Source organism: Cynocephalus volans, chromosome 16 (genome assembly GCF_027409185.1).
Source record: "Cynocephalus volans isolate mCynVol1 chromosome 16, mCynVol1.pri, whole genome shotgun sequence".
NCBI classification, from domain to species: domain Eukaryota; kingdom Metazoa; phylum Chordata; class Mammalia; order Dermoptera; family Cynocephalidae; genus Cynocephalus; species Cynocephalus volans.
The window spans coordinates 17190043-17206536 of NC_084475.1; the positions used below are offsets into that span (position 1 = coordinate 17190043).

General features: G+C 39.5%; 1 protein-coding gene across 3 annotated transcripts in view; it reads left to right on the top strand.

Moving 5' to 3' along the window:
• The first annotated feature begins 177 nt into the window (after positions 1-177).
• The window catches only part of MFSD11 (major facilitator superfamily domain containing 11), a 30725-nt gene continuing 14408 nt past the window's right edge, over positions 178-16494 (top strand). For 2 of the 3 annotated variants that reach the window (XM_063080727.1, XM_063080729.1), the window contains exons 1-8: positions 571-960; positions 1472-1527; positions 3878-3985; positions 4550-4629; positions 4757-4853; positions 6022-6080; positions 6615-6759; positions 10805-10845. In XM_063080727.1, coding sequence (XP_062936797.1) covers positions 865-960; positions 1472-1527; positions 3878-3985; positions 4550-4629; positions 4757-4853; positions 6022-6080; positions 6615-6759; positions 10805-10845 — 682 coding nt within the window. In that variant the 5' untranslated portion in view covers positions 571-864. Of the gene's footprint in view, positions 543-570; positions 961-1471; positions 1528-3877; positions 3986-4549; positions 4630-4756; positions 4854-6021; positions 6081-6614; positions 6760-10804; positions 10846-16494 lie in introns of those variants that run through there. The other variant, XM_063080728.1, reaches the window with a different exon arrangement.

The window sequence follows — 16494 nt, forward strand, 5'->3', positions numbered from 1 at the left end:
GCCGCGCGCCCCGCCCCTGCCTGATGCGCCTGCGTAGAGCCCGGCGGGCGGGCCGAAAAGCGCGGAGTCACTGCTGGCGGGAGGGGGAGCAGAATATGTGGGCAGTTGGAAAGCCCGCGAAACGCCCTTTCCGCCTGTGAGGCTGGGCGAGAACGCACGGGCAGGAGGAAGAGGAGGTGCTCCCCGCCTGGGCCCCGCCTTCTTTTCATGCCCGTATCCCGGTTCCCCTCAGCTTTTCTGCTCAGCCCAGCCTCAGGGGGGTACTGCTCCCCCATTTTCCTTTCTGTGTCCCCGGCCTCCTCAGAACCCACTACGTCGTCTCCAGGACTCCTTCCTTAGTTCCCAACTGCTCTTCACTGGGGTCCGCTCCCCATCCCCCCTTCGCCTGGACCCCGCGTGCTCAGCCGGCTGCCCTCCCCGGGGGGGGCGGGGAGCCCTCGCGCCGCGCCTGCGCGTCCCGGGCCGTCCAGGACTACATTTCCCGGCGGGCCGGGTGGCCGGCTCCGCGGTTGCGGTAACGTGACCCGGTGGCCTGACTGGCGGTGAGTCAGGGCCCGGCGGGCGGGGCCGCGCCGGCAGCTGCTCCTCACCCTTGGCCCCTTAATCCCCCCGCGGGCCCCGCAACCTGGATCTTCTCCGGGTGTCGGGTTCTTCCCTGCTCGGGACAGAGCCCGTGGGGAGAACTTCACCCCGAGCCCAGGATTCCGAGCCGAGAAGTGGAAGTTGAGAGCCTGGCCGCCTTGCTCCCGGATCTGACCTCGCCTCTCGCGTCTCATTTCTTTCCCCAGGATTGTCAGTGTGTCTCGCTCCCAGGAGAGCTGACTGCCCTGGGCTGCTGCTGACCTCCGGCAGAGCTGAGCCAGAATGTCCCCGGAATCTAAAAAGCTGTTCAACATCATTATTTTAGGAGTTGCTTTTATGTTTATATTCACTGCCTTTCAAACTTGTGGAAATGTGGCGGTGAGTTGGAATCTGTTCTCCCTCCTTTGAAGTGCCTGTCATAGCGCGTTCCAAAAATGACAATAAACGTTAATTGTATCTAATAGCACGCTCAAATTGTACCTTTTATTTTCCTACCCAGCCTTTCTCGTGTTTTATGATTAGGTTTGATTATGTGTGTCAGACGTTCCTCCTTTATGGGGTTTTAAACATTGCTGTTTATTTCTCCGATTTGATTTGGTGTTTGGAAGTTGACTTATTTTATTTCTTGGCTGTATTAGGATCTACTTTAGTACTGGGTGGTTAATGAAATAAAACCCACGGCATAGTTGTAGCTGGTGGCCCCCCTTCCCTGTCACTGGTTTGTCTTTTCCAGTTCTGTTGTCTTTTTATTTTCTTACAGTAAACTTTCAGTATTAAGGATTAACCATGGTTAATTTTGACTTTATTCTCTGAGTACTTGGAGTCGGACTTTCCAAAGGGGAGGGAGATCGCAAAACGCTTTTGTTGATTAGTTTTATTTTCCACACAGCAAACTGTCATCAGGAGCTTAAATAGCACAGATTTTCACGGCAGTGGATATACCAGGTAATCGTACTATGTGATTGCTTTAACTTTACATGTAATGGTAGTTGCTTAAATCTCATCAGAATCACCAGCAATAAAATACTGTGGTTGAATTAGTAGTGATTGCCTTTTTCTTCTCGGTATCTAGACTGTTTGGGAGAACATAGTAGAACGAAGGTGATGAGTTTAGGTTTCCTGTGTAATTAGACACTGGGTTTCAAATTTGGCTTTACAACTAGATTGCTTTATCTTAGGTCAGTTTCCTTGCTCGGGCGATATGCGTGAAGCACTTGGCACAATGCATGACATTTAATAAGCACTCAAGTGTTGTCACGATTACATTTTCCCAATCCTAAACAGAAGATGGTTTATGTGATTCTTGGAACATTTGGTCTTCCCATTTTTGTAACTTCGTAGCAATTTAATACCTTTTTTTTTTTTTTTTTTTTTGGTGCTGGCCGGTATGGGGATCCAAACCCTTACCTTGGTGTTATAACGCTGTAGGGCTCTAACCAACTGAGCTAACCATTTAGCCACTTCCCCCCTTTTTTTTTTTTTGCTGGTGGCTCTACAATTTAGTACTTTCATCAGGAGCTTTTAGATTTTTGTTAAGATGTTAGTCCCAATTTTACAGATGAAGAAAATGAAAAGACCTTCATGAGTCACTAGTACCTTGTGATGATTGGAGCTAGGAATGTAACACGTACATATATATAAATACAAATAGGTTTTCTTTTATTTTTATTTTGGCATCTGGCCTGTACAGGGATCCGAATCTGTGACCTGGGTGTTATAAGGCTGCACTCTAACCAACTGAGCTAATCAGCCATCCCTAATTTATTTTTTAATTGGCAAATAAAAATTATATATATTTATCATGTACACCATGTTTTGAAATATGTATACATTGTGGAACAGCTAAATCAAGCTACACAAACAGGTTTCTTAATTTCTCTGTAGTTAGGATATTAGATCATGCTCCCCCTCCCCTGCAACTCTTCTTATTTTGTTCTTTATCACCTGTCTTAAACCTTGTGTATGATACCTGAAAAGAGAGGGTAATTTCCATTTTTCTAAGTGATTAATTATACCACAGCTTTTTGTACTGCTTTGTCTTCTACAGAACAAATTTGTATTCGAAAGAACAAATGAAAGAACACATTTGATATTTGAGGCATTCATAGAAGCCAAAGAGTTACTTACTTGGGATTTATAAATAGTGGCTAGTAATTAATTCAGGACCCTCAAATGGTTTTAGTCACACTTTGTACAAGATATATGTCCTAGGGCTGGGTCAGTAGTAACTGAATAATGTTCTAGTGAGACCACTGAGTCAAATAAATTTTGGTTTAAGCAAGTTATAATTCTTTGCTTGTTATTTATAGCACAGAAATGTCACGCAGTTACCAGGATTTGTAGGCTTAGTTTGTGGAGCAGACTGGATGACTAGGGCCTCTAGAGTCAGATTGCCAGGGATGGGATCCTGGCTCGCCATTCACCCACCTAGACTTCTAGCAAGTTACTTAATTCCACTATATTTCAGCTTTCTTTTCTGTAAAATGAGGATAATAACAATATCTTGTTCCCAGAACTGTTAGGATTAAAAGGGAAAATATATATAAAGTATTTGGCACAGCGTCTGTTATATGTTAGCTGTTATTATAATTTAGCAGTAAAGTTGATCCTTGAACAATGCTGTAGCTAAGGGTGATGACCCTCAAAGCAGTAGAAAATCCGTGTATAACTTTCCCCGCAATGTTGTTACTTAAGCAGTTAAGTACTTAGATAGTTAGCCCGGTAGAACCTACACATAAGAAAAATCAGCCTTCCCTTTACTTGGGTTCCACATCTGTGAATGTTGTGTCTTTCATCTGTGGATGTAGAACCCGCATATAAGTGGACTCGTGCAGTTCAAACCCATGTTGTGCAATGGTCCACTGTACATTAAAAACATGTTGTCTGGGCCGAGCCTGTGGCGCACTTGGTAGAGTGCTGCGCTGGGAGCGCGGCGACCCTCCCGCCGCGGGTTCGGATCCTATACAGGACTGACCAGTGCACTCACTGGCTGAGTGCCGGTCACGAAAAAACGACAAAAAAAAAACAACAACAACAACAAAAAAAAACATGTTGTCTTAGGCAAACTGACTCAAGGAAACATTTGATGGGACTTTAATATTTTGTACAAATGAAAGCTTTTGTATGGTATTCATATGCAATATTTTAATTTAATGATATAATTACTATAAATTCTGACTAAAGAAAATGTTTATTGCAAAATCTGTAGACTCAAACTAGACTTTAAGAAGTGAAGTTTTGAGACAGTGCTTAAGAGTTTTGTTTTTTTTTTCCCTTTTGTGTGTTGTGAATGTAGCATGGCAATTATTTATGGAGTTTTCTCTGCTTCAAATTTAATTACACCATCGGTGGTTGCCATTATAGGACCTCAACTTGCTATGTTTGCCAGTGGTTTATTTTACAGGTGAGTAGTGTAATCTTCTTTTTCTCATTTTATTAGAACACTTTCAGCATCTTTCAAGCACATAGTAAACTTTGAAGAAGAACTTACAGACTTAGATTGAATAAAATATAAGTGGTGTTTTAGGGATTTAGGCCTCTACCTGTTGCTAAGGGATATACCATATTGTTCTAATGTGATGGAATGTATGTATATCTACTTTTGTTTTACTATTAATAAACATAGTATCAAAAAATCCTTTTCCATGAGGGTTGAAAAGAACATCCCATGAAATAATTGTATTTTCTAACAAGTTGACTAACCAGGATTCCAGTAAAATTAACTAAACATGTGCTAAGCTTTTGGCAAAGGCCATTTCAAACCCATAAAATATCTGATGTTACAAATTTGAAATTGTAAATTAAGAAATGAATAGGTCACATTTGTCCCTTTTTTCAAAACCAGAGAGGTCCTTTACAGGTTGAATTTTAAAAGAAGAGAACCCTCAGAACTGATTCCTAGAAGGCATGATTAGCATTCTATTTCAGGTATTGTTTGACTATAATCCATTGACCTGTTATATTTTAGCATGTACATTGCCGTTTTTATCCAGCCTTTCCCATGGTCCTTCTACACAGCCTCTGTTTTCATTGGAATTGCAGCTGCTGGTGAGCATTTTGGTTTTTATCTTATCTGTTTTCTTTTCTGAGGCCTTTCTAAAGGTATCATTTATGTGTTTAGTATGTAATGCTAAGTGATTTCATTCTTTTGATAAACTTCTGGTTTGAATTTTAGTACTTTGGACATCACAAGGAAACTGCCTGACAATAAATTCAGATGAGTACACTATTGGAAGAAACAGTGGAATTTTCTGGGCACTCCTGCAGTCTAGGTAATAATGCTTTTGGAGCTCATTCTTTCCTTTGATTGATTTAATCTTTTTTGTTTTTTTTTTCCGGTCACACCTAGTTTTTAAGTCTCTGTTTTGTTGAAAATACAGATTTTCCATGATATTTAAGTTAAGTTCCTAGCTGAATATGATACAGATTTAAAACTTTATAGAATTACTTGAAATGAATGGGCCTACCCCATTGTAACTTATTAGTAGTAAATACAAAATATTAATCTCCATATATTTAGCATCTGCTATGTTTCGGAGATGATTGTTTTGTTTTTTTTTTAAGTCGGGTCCTTAATTTCACATAATTCTCACACAATCTCATGAGATGAGAAGGTATTAGATATTATCTCCATTGTATAGATGAGAAAACAGAGAGACTTAAACGTTAAGTGACTTATCCAGTTTAAACCATCATTGTCTGGACTCCAAAGGCTACATCCTTCTCGTGGAGCTACACCACCTGGTAGCAGTTAACAAATATACTACAATTCAAAAGTGAGACTAATTATACCAAGAACGAACAATATAGCATATTATATATTTCCTAAGAAAAAAGCAAAAACAATCATCATTCTGCTTATGACTACTAGATTTCAGGAATCTGAAGATTTACCTTCAAGGATCTTGCCTCAAATTTTGGCCTTGACAAGGCTTAACAGGTGCAAATGTTTAGTTTTAAGGGGTTGTATATTAAGAAACAGCAGTGTAAGTGAATGATTCCTTCCCTGGGAAAGTATGCTGAATAAAGTGTCTGATAGGATGCAGATAACGAAATTATAGGTTTTTTAAAATTTAGGATTTTAGAAGTAGCATAAGCTTGTTTCTAAGGAATTACTTTCAGAGTTCCAATACATCACGTGTTTCAAAGTGAGTCAGGACTTTTTTTTTTGAGTCAAGTCTTCTTTGAGGGACAGCTCTGAGTCAGGCGGCTGTCACATGGAGAGTGTCTGAATTCCATCTGGGTCAGTTAAGTTTTTCAGAAAGTCAGGGTGGAGTTGATGCTTCTAAATGACCTACGGCAGGTAGATACTTTAAAAATTATGTAGTGCACTCGCTCTCTCTCTCTCTCAGTAAATAATGGGAATAATTGATTTTTTTAAAAAAAACATAAATATTAAGATAATCTCCCGATATCCTTCCCTCCCTCTTTTTCCCCCAGCTTATTCTTTGGAAATCTCTACATATATTTTGCCTGGCAAGGGAAAACTCAAATATCAGGTTTGTTTTATTCACTTTGCTTTATTCAGATATGTTCAAAGCATAATAGTAGTTCCACAAAAATACTCATTGTTGCTTTATTCAAACATTATCCTAGTGAACCTTGGTACCTCAAATCTCAAATTTTAGCTTTTACTAAACTTTTTCCTTGGATTATATTACTAAAGTAGGATTATGGTTTATGACTGTGCTTCAGGAGGCATCTCAAGGTATGAAAGAAGGTTATGCTGTGTGCGAGTGTAGTATTCTGTCATCAGAAGACTTGAACGCTCAGTTGTTTTATCTGTACATTTCTTTGATAAGAATGTTATTAAGTTTTTGTGCTGTTTTTCTTTTGGTTTATTTGTATTTTCTAACTGAAAGACGAAGGTGGATGTATTCTGTTTATCTCCTCGCCCTAAGTTTTTACTGATGCATTAAAGTAAAAATTTAATGAGAAAATGTTTTGATGGTATAAGCAACCCTGGACATAGTACTAATTCTGGAATTGTTTGGTAGATGCTATCTACTTTTTTCTTTTTTTTTCTCTCCTAGAGAGTGACCGAAGAACAGTGTTTATTGCCTTGACAGTGATTAGCCTTGTGGGGACAGTTCTGTTCTTTCTCATTCGGAAACCAGATTCTGAAAATGTCCTGGGGGAAGATGAATCTTCTGATGATCAGGACATGGAATTCAACGAGTAAGAAGTTGGAAATATTCCTTTCTATATTAAAATAGATTTTGAGTAATCTAGTCTAGAGATTACCAACCTGTTTAGCCAACTGGTATCCGATACTTTGTGTAGGTTACCAGGGGCATGACATGAGGGAAAAGTTTTCAAGCAAATAAGAAAAGGAAGAAGATAAAGGGGAATCTGTGAGGAAGGAAGAAAGAAAAGGTCAACAAAAAAAGAGAGGTAGTGGAAAGGTATACTGGGAATTTAAGTGTATTCCCAGCTTTGCTACTGACTCGTGTGGCTCTAGACAGTAGCAGTAATCCCGTCAATGTCTCTAGGCCTCAGTTTCCTCAGTCAGTTCAGCAGATGCCGTGGGTGTTTTTATATGCAAGGATATGGGCTTATAAAGTGAAATAGAAAATAGTCTTTGCCCTCACTTACTGTTTCTGTGGTCCAGGTCTAAAGTTTTCCAATTCCTGTGGTCTGAGTGAGTGGCAGGGCCATCAACAGTTGTCACAGATGAGCCCTGGTTGTGACCAGGCTCTTGCTCATGGTACCTGGCTCTTACACTAACTTATGCACGTGGTATTCCCCAAAGTAGTATGTAGCCCTATGTTTTTGTAAAACAAGTATATAGCACAATGTTTTTGTAAAAATTGTGAATTACCTGAGCGCATTGCAATTGTAAGTGACACTATTTACAACATCACAGGCAATTTCTCTACAGTATCATGTAGAATTGAGGAAGGGGAAATGAGAAATGAATCTTTGCCATCCTTGTTTTGCATTGTTAATTGACAATTTATGAAGATTGCCTTACAGCGTTTTATCTGTTGTTAAAACTTTTGCATTGAGCATTCTGTACTGTCTTTTTAATCCAGAAAGGGTCTAAAATTCTTCAGTTATAAAATCATTAAGTGTTCAAAATTTGCACTAAGATTGTTTAAAGCAAAAGAAAGGTGGTACTTTGGTTTAGATATATAAGTATATATGTGTGTGTGTTTGTATATGTATGTATTACATATATACATTTTTTTTTTTAACACAAACCAGTAGATACTGGAGAAAAGGTCTGTCTGTGAAGATGAATACCACAAATTCAACAAAAATTAAACATCCATTAATTCAGCAAATGTTAGGTGTTGGTGCTATGGAGAGAGACACAAGCCACCCCTGTTTTCAAGGAACTTGGCTGCTGAGTGGAGGAGACAGACAGGGATTATGTAACTGTGATGAGTTGTGCAGTTCTTACAAATACTGCTCAGTCTTTTTAGCATTCTGCCTTCCTGAGTTGTCTCCCAAACTTGGAGCCTCTGTATCTTTGTTCTACATATAGCCTGGAGTTATGTGCCAGCCTTCTTCTAAACCTGGGAGATATAGGAGTGAACAAGACAGCTAAGTCCCTGTTCTCATGGGACTTAATTTTAGAGGGGATGGTGGACAATTCACATGTAAGAAAATATCAAAGTAAGTGTTAGGGAGACAGTGAAAGAGGGGGTGGTGCTGGAGAGCCGGGTGGCTCCCTGAGACCTGCCTGGTGAGGAGTAAAGATCAGAGGATGGTCATTGCCAAGGCCAGGTAGTAGCTGGGGGACAGGTGGACCCCCAGCTTGCAAGGATGAGGGAGTGGAAGTGGGAGTGTCTGCGGTAGGCAGAGTTAGATTAGGGATATGTGTCTTATTCTTGGTGTGATTAGAAGCCACTGAGGGTATAAGTAGGACCTGATTTTATTTTATTTTATTTATTTATTTTTTAAATTTTTTTTGTCTTTTTCGTGACCGGCACTCAGTCAGTGAGCGCACCGGCCATTCCTATATAGGATCCGAACCCGCTGCGGGAGCGTCGCTGCGCTCCCAGCGCCGCACTCTCCCGAGTGCCCCACGGGCTCGGCCCAGTAGGACCTGATTTTAAAGGATCCCACTTAAAGGTCTCACAGAAAATTATCTGAAGGTGCAAAACGGCAGCTCGATATCTGTCTTCTACCTCAGATGCTTAGTTTACATCTCTGAGGATCTGTAGAAATGCCTGGTAATCTCTAGGCATTCTGCATTGGCAGTTGCCTCTGTGCTCTCTCCCTCCCCCTGCCTTCATCCCTCCTTTCTTGCCTGCCTCCCCTCCCTTCCCTTCCCTTCCTTTCTGTCCTTTCTCCTTCCCTCTCTTCCTCCCTTCGTTCCTTCCCCCTATATCTGAGTGACTCAGATATTCCAGGCTTTGTTTGGAGGACACTGCATTGAACAAAACAAATAGAAGTTTGTGCATTCACGGAGCTCACTTTCTAGTGGGGAACATACTGGCCAGCTACCAAAAAGAGAAAAAAAAAAGGGACGGAAAATTTAGCCGGGGACAGAGAGAAAAGAAATAAAATTGTGTTTTGATTTTTAACAGCTTTATTGAGATATAACTCATAGACCATACAACCCACCCATTTAAAAGTACAATTCAATGCTTTTTAGTATATGGTATTCACGGAGTTGTGTATTCATTATTACAGCCAATTTTAGTACATTTTCATTACCCCAAAAAGGAGCCTTGTACCCCTTAGCCATCTGCTATTTTATCAGCACCATGCTCTAACCAACTGAACTCTAGCCAACCCCCATGTAGTATTTTAACTAGGACAAATATAAAGCAGGGAATGGGTACAGAAGTATGGGTTGAGTGTGGAGGGTTTGCAGTTATAGACAGCATTGCTAGGGAAGGCTGAGAAGGTAACATTTAGGTCAAGACCTGAAAGAGGTGAGCTAGTTGTGGTTTTTACTCTGGAGTGAGATGGGAAGCCATTGGAAAGTTTGAAAGAGGACTGTAATGATCTAACCTAATGTTAAACTTTGACCCACACAAAGCTGAGGTACTGGGGGTTGTCTTATTTTAGAATTCTTGTACTAAAAATACCTTCCTTTAATACCTCACTGAATTGAATTGGAAGTGATTTGTAGCTGAGTTGATTGTACTATTTTGATAGTCTGTAGAGTATGAATCAGTTCCTGCTTACTTGGGGCCCGAAGTGTAAAATATTGGAATCCTACATTGGATCCTATCCAAGTACGAGATGAGGGTACTACCAATGGAAGGCCTGAGTTTTATGGTGTGGAAAAAAGTTTTTCTGTTAGAACATACTACCTTTTTCGTGTTAGTAATTTATTTGTTAAGTCAACTGGATCTTCATTAGGTTTATTTTTATAAGCAATATTATTTAAAGATATGAGAGAAGTAGACTTGGCTGGTAGGGTAAGAAATGTAATTTTTTTTTTTTTTTTTTTTTTTTGAATGGTACCACGCTCAGCCAGTGAGCGAACTGGCCATCCCTATATAGGATCCGAACCTGCGGCCTCGGCACTATCAGCGCTGCACTCTCCCGAGTGAGCCACAGGGCCGGCCCAGAAATGTAATCTTTTAAAAACTTTCTCACCATGATCTTATTAACAATTATATTTTAAATTATACTATATCATTTAATTCCCACAGGTAAGTGGTAGTGTTCTTATTTTACCAATGGGGAAATAAAACTTATAGAAATAAAGTCACTTGTCTAAAATCACATGATTAATAAGTGGCAAAGCCAGGTCTCTGACTCCAAAGCCCATATTTTTAACCAATAGATTATTCTGCATCCCAACCATATCAAACAGAGGGTAGTAACGGTTTTGAAGACTTTCAGTGCTGAGGAACTGACTTTTTATTACATAGTAGGGTGGTGGAAAATCAAGTACTCACAGATTATATTTGTAGTCAGAAAGCAGCAGGATAGAGGGTATTTTTGTCCTGGCTTGAGTATCATTTCTGAAAAAGATGTGCGTGAGTATGTGCAATAAATTTAATATAAAAGAATTGTCTTCCATTGTTAGGAATAAAGATGTGCTCAGGTGGCACTTTAAATGCATTCTCTGAAGCAAAGATGTGGGTTGTGAAGGGACACTTGGGAGTGAGGAACATTGACAGTCACTAGAAATGTTTGCCAGACCATGCAGAGGACAGAGTTCTTACAACTTAAGTGAAAATGTGATGGTATTTTTGTTTTCTTTTTAAGTTTCAAGGGAACAAACTTTTTTTTAAAAATTTTATTTTCTCAGGTCTGCCCAGAACAATATGACAAAGGCAGTAGATGCATTTAGTAAGTATTTTCTGTATCTGAACTGCAAGAACTGTTCAGGAACAACTTCAGCATTTGCCTTTTCCCTTTTCCCTGGTAACTTTGAACTTTGGATTGACGATACCCCAGTGTTTTCGTTTTTCCAGGTATGCTGCTCTGAAATACATTAGCCTTCTCCCTAAATCTCTCTCTAACATGGGGATGTGAGGGACAGATGCTAATATGACTGCCCACCTGAGCATGTGTGTGAGGGAGGCCGGAGGAGGCCGCAAAGCACACAGGCTCTCAGGAGTTGGGAGTCTACTGGAAGTCAGCACGGGAAGGAAGAGCAGATTGCTTGTCATCCCTCAGAGCCAGGCAGTAGCTCCACTGGCCCAGTAGCTAGTGAGAACAATTGTGCTCATCCATTGAGAGTTCTTACTGGCCAAGGACTCTGCTAAACTCTGTATGTTTTACTTTATGTAATTCTCACAACAATTCTGTGAGTATCCTGTAATGTGTACCTACCATTATGTCCATTTATAGAAGAGAAAACCAAGGCTTAGAGAAATAAAATTACCCAAAGTCAACCAGCTAGTAGTAGGTGGCTGAGCTGGTGTTCAAGCCCAAACAGTCAGACAGGTAGAGACAGAGATTCTCATAATGGGATCTATGGTTCCTTCAGAAACAGGCAGCCGTGGCTTCTGACTCCGTTGAGTTCCATTTGCTTCTGCTTACAGCTGTCTCAGCTTCTTTCTCTCCAGAAGAGAGAATCTGACTGAGGCAGTTACTCTCCAGCAGGGAGCAGCCTTTTGGGGCCATGTTCTTTTAGTAAGCCCATTGTAGGCCCTTGGGCCTTATGACCTCATGACCTTAAGTAATTATGACTAGCTTATAGGTTGCCTCCAGCTAGAGTGCAGATTCTTAATCTAATCAGCTGTGGCCTGGCTCAGTTGACACAGACCATTACAACCTTTGGCTGAGGAATTCCTGTAGCCTCTTTTTTCAGAAGAACTGTGAGCATCACAGACTGAGCCTTGCATACATAGTATATCACTGTTAAAACTGTTCTGTCAGGCTTTTATACATTTCTTATGTTTCAGGAATACATTAATTATTATAAATTGGGGCTACATGTGATAATTAAAAGGGATATAGCCTGACTCCCCTAGTAAGATGAGAGGTCACCACTGTCAAAGGTGGTCTGGCTTTCAGCTTTGCAGGTCTAGAAACTTGTCTGTGAGAAGACCTATTATTGACCAGAGAGGTCAGAGGGGAAAGGACTGGAGGTAAATAAACTCACAGAAATGGCAGTTTAACAATTTATGATGGCATTTAATATTTTTTAGGGAGCCCTTGCATGGATATTCTCTTCTTGTTATCAGGGGTCTATCATTTCTTGTTATCAAGAGAGCCACATTGGCTTCCTTGGTGAGCATGGAGTCAGGAAAGGGAGGTTGATGACCTTCAGGCTAATGAGTGGTTTCCCCAACCATGTTGAGGCTTGATGCAGCCTCCCTGCTCCATTACAGAACCCCCCTCTGGCTGTCTGTTGGTGTTAACCAGAGTCAGGACAGCCTCCTAGATGGATGGACAAACTTTGCCTCATCTCTCTCTGTAAAATGAGGCACTAACACATTTAGGGCTACATGCTTTTCATCATGGAGCTAGTTGATTACTAGTTGATCGCGTTGTTATAGAATATTGGGCTGTCAGGTTTGAGTAGGGAGAAAGAAGGCAGCAGCCAGAAAAGGTCAAGCATATAACGTGCTATAGGGGAAGCAGGTTTAGGGGATGGTTCCTGGACTATTGGGGAACACCATGAGGTTATGAGTTGGCGAGGGAGCCAAGAGCAAAGAGAAAAAGGAAGAATGGCAGAGCTTTATGTAGCCTGTGTGAGGGCCAGTGTTCATTTATTAATTAATCGTGACATTCCTTCAGTTGGTGCTGTGATGAATGTTGTACAGAGAAGGTTTCTACTGATTATCTAAAAGCACTTAGTTCCTGAACCAAGTGTATAAGTTTAATGTGATTCTAGGATATTTCAGTGAAATTTTTTAAAATTTATTTTTTGATCTTGACAAAACAGTGTTAAACTTCATCTGCTAGATTTAATGTCTGAAAACAGCCAAGAGGATTTTTAAAAAGGAGATGAGGGACTTATCCTGATGAACATTAAAATCTATTACGAATATGAGGGCACTTCCACAAGTTCATGGAAAGATTTGTATTATCTTTCAATTCTATTTTCCATGAACTTTTAGAAGTACCCTCGTACATTTGAAAACATAAGAATAGCAAGAGCAGTGGAACAAAGTCTAGAATCAGGTTCATGCCCATATAAGAATGCAGAATACCATAAAAGTGCATCTTAAGTGCTGACTGCATAGAAAAATGTATAGATGCATACTTCTCCTTACACTAAAATTCTAGGTAGATTAAAGATTAAATGTAAAAATGAAACCATAAAAGTAATTGAAGAAAATAATTGGGTGAGAAAAGACTTGCAGACAGGTAAGTCAAACAATAAGGGAAAAGACTGTTCTTTGGCGAACTAAAATATAAAATTTTAGTCTATCAACACAACCTAACAAAGTTAAAACGGCAAGGAAGATCTGGGGACGGTATTTGCAGTATATGATGAAAGGCTGTTATGAACCAATGAGAAAAGCATTAACCCTCCAGTAGAAAATAGGCATTTTACAAATGTAGAAAAAATTATTATAACTTATGTATAAAAAATGCATGTTAGAAACAGTTTTCTACTGAATTTTTTTTTTTTTTTTTTGGCTGCTGGCTGGTACAAGGAACTGAACCCTTGATCTTTGTGTTACAAAGCCGTACTCTAACCAACTGAGCTAACTGGCCAGCCTTTGAATTTCAAAAGATAAAAAACAATTTTCTGTATTATGAGGGGTAGGTACTTACACGTATAAGACCACACCACTGATAGGCTATATATTTGTCTTACCTTGTGAAAAGTAATCTGTCAATATCCTTTAAAAATGTTTATAGTTTTGCCCCAGTGGAATAACCAGTTCCACTAATAAGATTATCCTCAGGAAATAATTAAGAATTTTTGCCAAGATTTAACTAATAATGTGTTTATATTAGTGAGAAATTGGAAATAATTGTAATATTCAGCTGAAGCATTACATCTATGCAATAGATTACCCTAGCCGTTAAGATGACCTCTGCAAAAGTTTTAAGATATTTGCTTTGTTATGTAAAAACAAATTATAAAATAACAAATATATAGTGGGATTTAATTTTATTTAAAAAAAGCATGGAAAAAGTCTGGAAGAAGATTCATTAAGGTGTTAGATTATTATTATTTTTTTAATGGGATAGCTTTATTGAGGTGTATTTCACATACCATATGATTCACCCATTTAATTTAAACATTTCATTGCAAATTCAGTGCAGTTTATTATATCACAGAGTCGTGCAACTAACCATCACCACAATTTTAGAACATTTTCATCACTCCAAAAAGAATCCCTGTACCTATTAGCAGTCACCTCTCATTTCCATCCCCCACCCACCCCTCACTTCCTGCCCCCATCCCGAGCCCTAGGCAACCATTACATTAACCTATTTTCTTTCTGTCTATAGATTTGCCTATTTTGGACATTTCATATAAATGGAATTATACAATATTGTCTTTTTTTTTAAAAAGATGACTGGTAAGGGGATCGTAACCCTTGACTTGGTGTTGTCAGCACTACACTCTCCCAAGTGAGCTAACCGGCCATCCCTATATAGGGATCCGAACCCGGGGCCTTGGTGTTATCAGCACCGCACTCTCCCAAGTGAGCCGAATTGGGTGGATTTGCCTGTTGTGGCGAGGAGGAGGCCCACTAGTGGCAGGGAATTTGGGTCCGTGTTGAGGATAAGTAGTTGTTGAACGTTTCATGTATTTGAGTGGACGAAGAATCATGCCATAGCTAGGATGAAGCCAATGTTGCCGATGCGGTTGTAGATGATTGCTTGTAGAGCTGCTGTGTTTGTGTCTGTTCGGCCATGTCATCATCCAATTAGGAGGAAGGATATGATGCCTACTCCTTCTCATCCGATAAGGAGTTGGAATAGGTTGTTGGCAGAGACCAGAATTAATATTATGATAAGGAAAACAAGTAAATATTTAAAGAATTTGTTGATGTTGGGGTCCGATTGTATATATCATAGGGAGAATTCTAGAGCCATGGGCCGGCCCAGAAGAACAAAAGTTCTAATTTTTTTCCCTTTAGCTTTATTGAGATATAATAGATAAATAAAAATTGTATATATTTATGGTGTACAACATGACGTTTTGACATATATATATGTATATACCTACATTGTGAAGATTACCACCATCAAGCTAATTAACATATCCATCACCTCACATAGTTATTATTTTTGTGTGTGTGATGAGAATATTTAAGATCTTCTTAGCACATTTCAAGTATGCAGTAGAGTATTATGAACTATAGTCACCAAGCTGTACATTAGCTCTCCAGAACTTATTCATCCTGCCTATCTGAAACTTTATACTCATTAACCGACATCTCCCCATTTCCCCCATCCCCAGCCCTGGTAGCCACTATTCTACTCTCTGTTTTTATGAGTTAGACTTTTTTAGACTCCACATGTAAGTGAGATCATGTAGTAGTTGTCTTTTTGTATCTGGCTAATTTTACTTAGTGTATTGTTCTCCAAGTTCATTCATGTTGTCCCAAGAGGCAGGATTTTCTTCTTTTTTTATGGCTGAATAATATTCCTGTGTGTGTGTGTGTGTCTGTGTCTATACCACATTTTTTTAATCCATTCGTCAAAGGGCACTTAGTTATTTTTATGTCTTGGCTGTCATGAATAATACTGCAATGAACACGGGAGTGCAGATATCTCTTTCAGATACTGATTTCATTTCTTTTGGATGTATGTCCAGAAGTGGGATTGCTGGATCACAAGATAGTTCTGTTTTTAATTTTTTGAGGAACCCCCATACTGTTTTCCATTATGGCAATACTAATTAACAGTATACAAGGGTTCCTTTTTCTCCACATCCTCACCAACACTTGTTATCTTTTGTCTTTTTGATAATAGCCATCTTCACAGCTGTGAGGGTATCTCACTGTGGTTTTGATAAAAGTTTTTAATTTTTTTTTTCAAAGATGTCTCATAAGGGGATCTTAACCCTTGACTTGGTGTTGTCAGCACTATGCTCTCCCAAGTGAGCTAACTGACCATCCCTATATAGGGATCCGAACCCATGGCTTTGATGTTATCAGCACCACACTCTTCCAAGTGAGCCACGGGTCGGCCCAAAAGTTTTTAATTTTGATGAAGTTCAATTTATCTATTTTTTCTTTTGTTGTGTGTGCTTTTTGTGTCCTAAGAAGTTTTTGCCTAACCCCAGGCCATAGAAAAATTTACTTCTATATTTTCTTCTAAAAGTTTTATGGTATTACCTCCTAGATTTAGGACTGTGATCCAGTTTTAGTTAATTTGTGTGTATGGTGTGAGGTAGGAGTCCAACTTGATTCTTTTGCGTGTGGATATCCAGTTATCCTAGCTAAAAAGTCTGTTCCTTCTCCATTGAATTGTGGTCTTGCCATTGTAGAAAATCAGTTGACTGTATATGTAAGAATCTATTTCTAGATATATACAGCTATCCTATGCTAGTACCATGCTGTGTTGATTACTGTA